Below are 10,107 nucleotides of genomic sequence, written 5' to 3' on the forward strand. Positions count from 1 at the left end.
ACAAAATAAGACTCAACTGGTGGAGTCACCTCATCATCATCATCGTCATCGTCGTCTATGATTCATCATGTACCAAGAAACAGCCCCTCCTTTGCTCAAGCAGTTTATTTGAGTTTATCATTACGTTTTAAATATGCACTAAATTGGATTGACAGCGAGCTACGCAAGCTTTGCGCGTTGCGGCTAGCGGTTCGCGACCCGGACGTTACACTGTGCCCATCAAGGAAATGCTCCACGAGTGACTTGAGTCATCGCTCCATATTATCAGCAAAGAAATGTAGTATTAGCAGTTTCTGGCACATGCTGTTTTCACGCACAATAACACTAGACTATACATTTTGTCATGGCTCAGGGTTAGTCTTAACATTATGCTAAGTCCACATGTACAAGTAGAAGTATGGAGATGTTTTAAGTAACGCTTTAACATTCTCAACATTCATAAATGAATCAGCTTAAAAAGCAAACTAGAATAAAGTAACACGACTCACCCTTGGGAAAGCAGAGCAATACTGTCACCTAGCGGCACTTCATAGGTCTTGCCGGAATTAATATATTGTACGTCTGTCAGAAAAAGCCAAAGAAAATGTAAATACACTTCATGATTTGAAAGACAAAAAGTAAATTAAAAAAATCCAAATGATCAGAATCAGAATCAGAATCATCTTTATTTGCCAAGTATGTCCAAAAAAACACACAAGGAATTTGTCTTTGGTAGTTGTATCTTGAAAAAGAAGATGAAAAAATATAACTTATTCATCCATCCATTTTCTTTACCGCTTATCCTCAAGCGGGTCGCGGGCTGCTGGAGCCTCGCCCAGCTATCTTCGGGCGGGAGGCGGGGTACACCCGGAACCGGTCGCCAGCCGATCGCAGGGCACATAGAAACAAACAACCATTCACGATCACATTCGCACCTACGGGCAATTTAGAGTCTTCAATCAACCTACCACGTGTGTTTTTGGAATGTAGGAGGAATCCGGAGCGCCCGGAGAAAAGCCACCCAGGCACGGGGAAAACATGCAAACTCCACACAGGCGGGGCAGAGATTTGAACCCCGGTCCCCAGAACTGTGAGGCAGATGTGCTAACCGGTCGTCCTCCGTGCCGGCTACAACTTATTCTTTCTTGAAAAATGATACTCGATCTAGAAAAGAAAACTACCCATACTACTTTCCATAAGATTACAAGTTACAGCTCTTTTGTCGACTGCATACCAATCGGTCGTTCACTCGGCTGGTGGCAAAACAGCTCATGAGGGCAACTCTTCCCGTGGAATGAGAGAATCTTTGGGAGAGGGATGCAAGGACATTGCTGTATGCAGACGACAGGTGATGCTTCAAAGCTTTTTTTTTGTTTTGTTTTTTTAAGTTTGACATGACATAGATGGCTTCATTTACAACTCTTTCAAACCAGCTGCGTCCCTATCCAAAATGTCCTTTCTTCCGGCGCAGCAAACGAACCGTTGACTCCGGACCCCGAAGAAGCCGCTCTCCGATGTTGTGCCGTGCGCCTATTTAAAGGCTGCTTGCTTTCTAAAACGTAGAGGGAAGAAGCCTTTCGGAATAAACGTGAAGTCTTTTGCAAGTCGCAAATATTGTTTATAGTGCCTTTAATTTAATGTGAACAATTAACGATGCTCAAATTCCACACCTCATTAAGTCTCCAGGCAAAGCTGCGTCGTCGGAAAAACAAGCTGGGCTCTTTGCAGCCACCTGCTACATTCCAAAAGAACCGACTGTCGCACCTCCCGGCGTTCCAGATGATGTATTCGCACCCGCCCGTCCAAAGGTTCTTCCATATTGCTCTCCCCCTGCCAAGGCAACATTTTCCTTCTGCGCGTCAGCAATCTGTTACTTCCACCTTGCCGCCGGCCAAGTCCGCAATGACTCGCCCGGCGTTTACGAGTCCCCCTGATCTCATCCTTCATCACGGCAACCCGTTTCCAGCAGCAAGGTGACGTACGGTGTTGGTTTTGAACGCTTTTAAATGGTCGTTTCAATTTGACGCAAAATACCTCGTTCACATATATTGTCCTTTAAAAAAAAATAAAAATACATTGTAGTTGATGTTTTTAATATCATTTAAACATCTAAATTATCGGCCGACGCGCGGTAAAAACACCCAACCCAAAACGGTGTTGCACAAGGCTATATTGTTAGCCCACTGCTATTTCCCTCTTTACAAAAAAAGATCTGAAGCATTCAATTACTTGTGTATTTTTATTTCATTAAAAGCCAATGAATGGTAAATACATAAACCAGAATGGTGTACAACAAGCCAATTTTATCAGCCCACTTCTATATTTTCTTTTATTTTACTGTACGGCTTTCAATCTGTTCATATTGTTCAAAAATTTGTGGGGAACTGTTACATATGAAATTATGCGACCATAGTACATCCTTTCAGCTGCTATCAGTCAACAGCAATTTATTTTGCTGACTGCCCTGTACCGGTGCTGTCATGACATTTTAATTCTCCAAAAATGACTCATTATCTATCGCTATGATAGGGTTCATTTATTAAAGCAAGCACATAGGACGCAGCACATCAGTCATTTACAAAAATACCACACACATTTTAATCTGTTTGCTTGCTTTGTTTACTTACTGTACTTTAATAGTTAACTGCTTTTAGCTTCCTTCATATCAACAAGAAAAAGTAAAGTAGTATTGTTGAGATTCCTGTTAAGTGTCTCTTTGAAAACTACTCAAAATAGGGTTTAAAAAGCACATGCTAGGCTAAATTTTCAAAATAGGTTCATACATAGAACAGTGCTTTGGAATTAGCCAAGTTTGGCTAAATTGTGGAATAACTGCATCAACTGTGAGGACTTTCCAACATGGAGAACGGCTGGCGACAACATTAGGCAAACTTCCGCAATCTCAAATACAACAGCCTCATCCAAAACCCTGTCTTTACACAGATAACAATAATGCTCTGCGTTGATTGACACCGTCAGTGGGGTATTTATTCACCAAAATGTGCATTATTGAGATTGTCATTTGCATACTACAGAGTTGTTGCTTGTATGTTGGTTACCATAACGATAGCCGTTTGAGTTATCCAACCCCGCAAAACATTTTAAAGCACATCATGCCATATATATATATATATATATATATATATATATATATATGTATATATATATATATATATATATATATATATATATATATATGTATATATATGCATGCATCACACTACATATCACGAATATGGCAGAAAAGGTAAATTATTTCAGTAATTCAAAAAGTAAAATCATTTATTAAACAAAGGGAAATATTTGGCAGAGGGCCAATTAGTACCGAATTTCAATGTTAAAATCATTTTGTTGATTGTAATATTCTAATTTCTTGAGATCATAAATTTAGAATTTTTGTTAGCTGTAAGCTTTAATCAAAATTCTAAAACATAAAATATATAATACATTTAAATATTGTTTACTTTTATTTATTGAGATGCACCTATACCAAACTACACTTTTATAAGTACACACTTTTTGTCGTTACAATCTGCTTGCTTGTTGTGTGTGCCATTGCTCATTTGTGCCACTTACAGGCCTAGGGTGGAACACCATTGTCATGTTTATGTTTGTTTGGCTTTAGCGGAGGTCTGGTGCCACTGCAGTTCAAACCTTCAACAGAAATGTTTACTCAAGCTCTTATCGTACTAACTCTCACGAGATGGCGTGTGTGTACCCAATGAAGTGGCCGTTGAGCTCTTAACATTTCCCGGCAGCAGGAGTCGATGTGGGGACCGGGCCGAGGAGGGCAGCGAGGAGGCCTCACTGCCGGGCGGCGCCCCAGATGATGAGCCCGACGACCACGGCGACGACGACCAACACTAAAATCAGGATGCAGATCTTCTTCCGAGAGCTCCGCTTGAAAGACGAAAAAGGTTAACATTCAGGCTGATAATGTAGCACGTGAACCTTACCCTCTGTGTATGTTTTTTTCCTAGAAAGGGAGTTCAAGGGGCCATCGGCCATGTTTGTTTTTTTCCACAGGTCGAACTTGTGCAATGCTTTTTTTTCTTGGAACACCCCTCGTTCCTCTTCTCCTTATGTCTCATTCCTTATCTCTTTTACCTGATAGTCGGCGGCACGCGCCAGCTGCTGCGTGGCACTCTGGACATTCACATCTGCACTCTCCACGTTTGCCTCGATACTATCTGCGGAGCACATGTGGCGCAGGGTTGAGGGAGGGGAGATTTGTTTAAACACGGGTCTATTGCAAACTAGAACTAGTAGACATTCCAACAGCTTCTTCCCTCTTGCGATCAACTTCTTAAACACCTAACCTATAATTCCATTACAACGAGCTGGGAATTTTTTGACTTGAGTTCGTTGTCACATTTCTGTGGGGCCAATTATTTATTACTTGTGCACTCACTGTAGTTGTCTCGCCATGCTGCACTATTTGCATATACTGGCCACTCATGCCAGAGTAGCATCTGCTCCATCTGCACACTGATTGAGGAGTATCTGTAACATTTGCACAACCGACACTGTCCCAGATGATCGCACTACTCGTCACTTTAAACCGCATACACTCCTTGAAGTCTCAGCGCCCTTTGCACAATGGTCATTGCACCGGACTATTGCAATATTAGTCGTTCGAACTGCTCTAAGTGCTAGAGGACTCTGCATCTTTTTGCACAATTGTTTTTTGTCAATGTCTTTATGTCCCCAAAGTGTTCTGTAAATTGACTGTTTGTTGTACTAGAGCGGCTCCAACTACCGGAGACAAATTCCTTGTGTGTTTTGGACATACTTGGCAAATAAAGATGATTCTGATTCTGATTCTGATTCTGATTTGCATCTGGGTGTAAAGCCATGCTCTCATAAACACACAAGCTATTTCAGTAAGCATCTTGCGCAACACTATGCAATATGTTTGCCTTACTATTAATAAAAATCTGAACTTTTTTTTTTTTTTTTAAATCACTGAACTTGTTTGCAGGATAATTAAATATCTCTAATGTCGCTATGGCGACACCCATTACCGCCGGAAACCGCCGGCCTGCATTCCGCTTACTTCAAGACGGAATATTTATTGACTTCTCTGGCGTCTTACCACATTTTTGTCACTTCAAAAAAATGCTCTTTAACCATTCGTACATTTAGAAAAAAAAAAAAAAAGACTGCGCACGCGTCAAGCGGAAAGGCTTACCGATCACGTCGCCCTGCTCGTGCACCATCACCCCCAGGTCCTTGAAGATGTCGTTGATGTCTGTGATGTCCGACTGCAAACAGCAAGTAGACCCAGTTCGAAACGAAATGTTTTCGATACTGACGCCGTTGAGCCGGTATCCTCGTTTGGCGCGCGTTCGATACCTCCAGCTGCCTGATGGCCGACTCTCTCTCCCGGATCAACCGGAGATCGGCCTCGCTGACCGCTTCGGCCTGATCCTGCACCTGCACGTCACTGCGCCGACAAATTTGTGACATCTGTGATATCGTCGCTGTTGAGCAGAAACTTTTTATGTCCAAATATGGTCGATTTCATGTTTTATCACAAATCAATACTATTTGTCTGTCCCCACATCGTCTGTTAATTTGACACATTATGAACCACTTTAAATTGTTGAAAATAGCGTGAGAACAAATCTATTCACTCTTGAATGCTGAACTGTCTGAGAAGTGTTGTAAAACTCCTCCTCTTCCCACACTCTGCAGGGGGCCGTGGGACATTATGTCACCTCAAGGTTGAAAGTTTGGATGTTTTTTTTGTTTTTTTACAGTAACAGTTAAACTATTTAGGTTAGATAGTTTTGAGTAAACATATTCTGTGAACAATGGATCGCTGTATGCCTCTATTTATATCACAGTAAAAATGATTTTGTACCTATGTACTTTTCAGTCTACTTTTTATTTTTACTGTTTTTTGTTTTTTTTCCCCCACAAGTGTCTGTACTTCTACTGAAGTAGAGAATGTAAGTACTTTTGCCACCTATGCATGGCGTGCAATTCACAGATACACACCTCAGATACCCCGACATTTTGATTCACATTCACTGAGAAAAAATACATAAAAAGTACTGTGTTGGCCCAAAAACTCTGTTTTTAGTATGGCTGAGTGTTTTGGGAAAATCATGGAATTGCAAAATACTCCCCCCCCCCCCCCCCCTGCCAATAATGCAATTTGATATTGATCGTTGATTGATATTTGTTTTTTCCTATTGAGGCTGACATCAGCAGCTTGGCTGAGCCTGGCTGTCTTGCACATCGCGATCTTGCTTGCCAGTGAAACGAGTGTGCATTTGCGTGCACCGTGAGCATTCAGAAAGTTCACTAATAAACATGAACAGAGAGGAAAACACAAGATAACATCTACAGTATGTGGTGGAAATGAACAAAAGTGCTACCTTGTTAGGAAAGGGTTGACATTTCCATGATGAGCATCAGGCTGGCCACCCTACGGGAAAAGAAGGTGAACAATATCACAATTTCAACCAACGTGAGCACTTCTGTGTATTTACATTTTTCTTTGGGCTATTTGACACAATATAGGAGTTTCATTTTTTGAATTAAAGTGCTGACATAAATTAAATTTTTCATGATAGTCAAATTTACTGAGACACCAGTGCACTTTTTCCAATGAGAAAAATTGCTTGTAAATTGGAACAAATCGGAGTTGGACGATGATGTTGCAATTTGACCCCAGCGGGCCAGGCTACTCACCGACACCCGGGAGCTGGCTCTGACTCGGGCCACAAACTCTCGTTCTTTGTCGGCCGCCTCCCGCTGCGTCTTCTGGAAGGTGCTCAACGCCGCCGAGAAGTCATTGAGCAAACGCTCTTTTTGGATCTTTCTCTGCCGCTGAAAGTTTGCATTTTTTTCAGCCAAAGTACTCGCCTTCAGAAAGGATGACAGCCAGTACCTGGTCAGCGCCCGCGGGAAGCACGCTGAACGCCTTGATGAGCCGGTCGGTATCCTTGGCCAGCTGGTTTCCTTGTTGCTGGTTCTGCTGCCTGGCGACCAAAGACGCAGTCACGGGTTTTCATCCATAAAACTTGACCACTCCAAACACGAGCGTCGCGTCAACTCACAGCGTCTGCTGCAGCTGGTCGCTGTCGTGAGCCGTTCCCAGCAGCGACAGCGCCCTCTGCAGCTCGGAGGCTGCACAGGAAGAGTTTGTTACGCTCACATATTTGTCAGAGGGAGATCAAAATGTATGAAATAATATAGTTTTACAAGAAGAAAGTTGTAATATGAGAATGTCGTAATTTTGCAGGAATAAAGTCGCAAAAGTATGAGAATGTCGTAATTTTGCAGGAATAAAGTCGCAAAAGTATGAACAAAAGAAAGAAAAGTTTTTATAAGCGGAAGAAAATTGGATGGATGGACTAATTTGAAAAATTCCGAGGAAAAAGTCATAGATTTCGGAGAATAAAGCCATAAAATTATGAGCATTAGGCGGGATTGTTTTTACATTTGCTCGTTCAAATTCCAACTTTGTTCTTGTAATATTGCCACTTTTTTTTCTCACTACTTCATTCATTGCCATGATTATACTTTTTTTTTTTTCCAATCACATAACATTCTGTATTCGACACTTTTTAAGAAATCATTTCACAACATTAAATCCATAATCACAAGAAGAATGTCAAAATATGAGAAAAGCTCATTACAATACAAAATACAAGAAAATGTTGACACTTGTTCGATATTATGATATATAAATAAATATATATTTTGACTTTTACATAGAAAAATACCACTTTAATCTTATCATAATTGTTTACGTTTCACATTCTCGTGATATTATGACTCTTTTGTCATAGTTGTATCATTTGTTTTCTGAGTAGCGTGGGTTTAATATGCTTCCCCCAGTGTGTGCGTGCGTGCGTATTACTCAGCAGGCCGAGCCTCTGGATGTTGGAGCTAATGTTTTGAACCAGAGCATTGGGCTCCTCTGGGATGCCAGCCTGGTAGGCCATGATGGAGAACTGGAAGGAAACAGTAACAGAATAAGACACTTTATTATTTACTGACATTGACTGTTTTTGTGACATTATTGCAAACACAACATAATTGGTTTGCACTTTGGCAGAATGATAGTGAGCGGAGATCACTCGGTCTCCATCTGCTTTTGTCCAAACATAACAATAGCAAAAAAGTGAACCGCAATCGATTTGCCAAACAGTGGACCCACACTTATTGAAACGGATATATTGAATGCGTATGTATATATAAAATGCGTATGTATATATACAATGCGTATGTATATATAAAATGCGTATGTATATATACAATGTGTATGTATATATAAAATGCGTATGTATATATACAATGTGTATGTATATATAAAATGCGTATGTATATATACAATGTGTATGTATATATAAAATTCCACTACTACCTGAATTGTAAAAAAATGCAGAGATAATTTTGAGTTTCATTTAGAGGGTTTAGGGATCATAGTTTGGTGTATATTTAGTTTAACTACCTATTAACACAGTGGTACCTACCTTGACTTACAAGTGCCCCAACTTTCCCTGGGCTGATTTTTTTTCTTTGTGTTCTGAAACCAAATTTTTGTTACGAGCGAGCTTCGTCGACGCCGCCACTTGAGTGAAGTGTGTGTGTGGGGGGGAGAGCAATAGTGGCCAACGCACTTTGAGGTGTTTATTGACCGTCGGTCAAATCAAATACTAAATGAGAAGACAAGGAGCTGCAGTAGACCAAAACTCATGTCCAGATGTTGACACACTAACCAGCCATGTTCTTGATGTCACTCGCTAGGCCACACCCCTTAAAGGAACATATACAACACAGCAGTTGTTGTGACGTTTGGCTTGTCCCAACGCACAGTAATTTATTAAACCAGTTTATTTCTTACCTTCCCTTTTATTGTTCCCTGGTTTAGTTCATTAAATGGTGTGTTGTGTTATTACAAACATCTATTTTGTTTTGTTTGCTTTGCACTTTGGCACAATGATTGTGGCCAGAGTTGATTTCGTGTCCACACACTTTTGTCCCCCGCCCCCGCCCCCCCAAAAAAGCCATGCTATATTCAAGTCACGTGACTGCGTGTATTTCCTGGTTTACACAAAAAATTAAGTGATGTGATTTAAATTTTTTTTAAAAAGAGGACAAACTCTCCCTGACTCAAAAGGCTTCACTGTTTCACCCCCCTTCAGACGAAAATGTGATGTATTTGTGTGTGTGTCGATTTGCTTTTACGTCAGTTTAGGTCAAACAACATTCACGTCGACGTCCAGTTGTTATTTCATTTTATAAACAGACACACTATAAAATCCCCCCTCCCCCCATTTAACGCATATCTACGATTTATCGTTGCAGAGGGAGTGTTTTGTTAGGATAAAGTGCGAAAAGGTGTTGAAAAGTTGTTATTTTACCTTCGCAGCGGTGGTACTGACGATTGGTGCTTGGGCTACTTCCTGGTGTCATGTGACGTCAACGCCTCGTGCTAAAAATCACACGACGATTATGTTTATATATATTTTTTAAATATATGTATTTAATTTCATATATCCAAAAAAAAACACTGAAGCGAAAATAAAGTCAACAACACAAAATGGTTACTATTACGCCCCTCTAGTAAATGTATGTGGCGTCAACTCTGGTTGGTTGCTTCCTAGTTTCGTTCCGCCCTGATCAGTGACGTCACGTTCAGTAAATACAGTATGCCTATTAAAATGTGTTTCCCTTTTATATTTATAGACCATTTGGCAATGTTTGAAACTAATAGGCGACAAGTAAATGCCTTGGGCCAAATCACGACATAAGGCGTGGGGGGGGCTGAATGAACTGAACATTTTTGATTCACGTAATACATTAAAACAAAAACATATCTATAAACGATCATTCAGGAGACCCAAAATACTTAACATTTAAATGTAAAATTAAAAAAATAAATAAATAGAAAGAGTAAAAATAAAACAGGACTAAATATATCCATCTTGTTTAACTCTCTTTCAATAAATAATAAGAAAAAAAGTCTCCCGCAGTGTTATTTTGGGACACGCATGATGATGCAAGTGGCATGATAATGGCCACTGGCCTTGCACAACTTTGTCTCCATACACGTCGTGTTATTGACGTCTGTTGGAACACATACACCAGGACGTTGGACTTTGCAGA

The 10,107-nt window shown here is 40.5% G+C and overlaps 1 protein-coding gene across 1 annotated transcript; it reads right to left on the minus strand.

Annotated features, from left to right (window-relative positions):
• Positions 1–646: 646 nt before the first annotated feature.
• Positions 647–9,565, minus strand: stx7l (syntaxin 7-like). The gene is made up of 10 exons (XM_061705004.1): positions 9,363–9,565; positions 7,856–7,949; positions 7,050–7,119; positions 6,881–6,971; positions 6,682–6,819; positions 6,366–6,415; positions 5,335–5,425; positions 5,171–5,243; positions 4,087–4,169; positions 647–3,879 (listed from the first exon to the last, which is right to left on the minus strand). The coding sequence occupies exons 2-10, from the start codon at positions 7,938–7,940 to the stop codon at positions 3,784–3,786; spliced, it is 777 nt and encodes a 258-aa protein (XP_061560988.1). The 5' UTR covers positions 7,941–7,949; positions 9,363–9,565; the 3' UTR covers positions 647–3,783.
• Positions 9,566–10,107: the final 542 nt, after the last annotated feature.

The sequence above is a fragment of the Phycodurus eques genome, chromosome 18, assembly GCF_024500275.1.
Source record: "Phycodurus eques isolate BA_2022a chromosome 18, UOR_Pequ_1.1, whole genome shotgun sequence".
Lineage (NCBI taxonomy): Eukaryota > Metazoa > Chordata > Actinopteri > Syngnathiformes > Syngnathidae > Phycodurus > Phycodurus eques.

Coding starts and splice junctions, on each gene's coding strand:
- stx7l (XM_061705004.1), bottom strand. CDS start 7,940: ATGGCCTACCAGGCTGGCATCCCAGAGGAGCCCAATGCTCTGGTTCAA. Junction 7,120..7,855: donor CCAGAGGCTCGGCCTGCTGA/GTAATACGCACG, acceptor CTTCCTGTGCAG/CCTCCGAGCTGCAGAGGGCG. Junction 5,426..6,365: donor GTCAACCCTTTCCTAACAAG/GTAGCACTTTTG, acceptor TTGTCGGCGCAG/TGACGTGCAGGTGCAGGATC.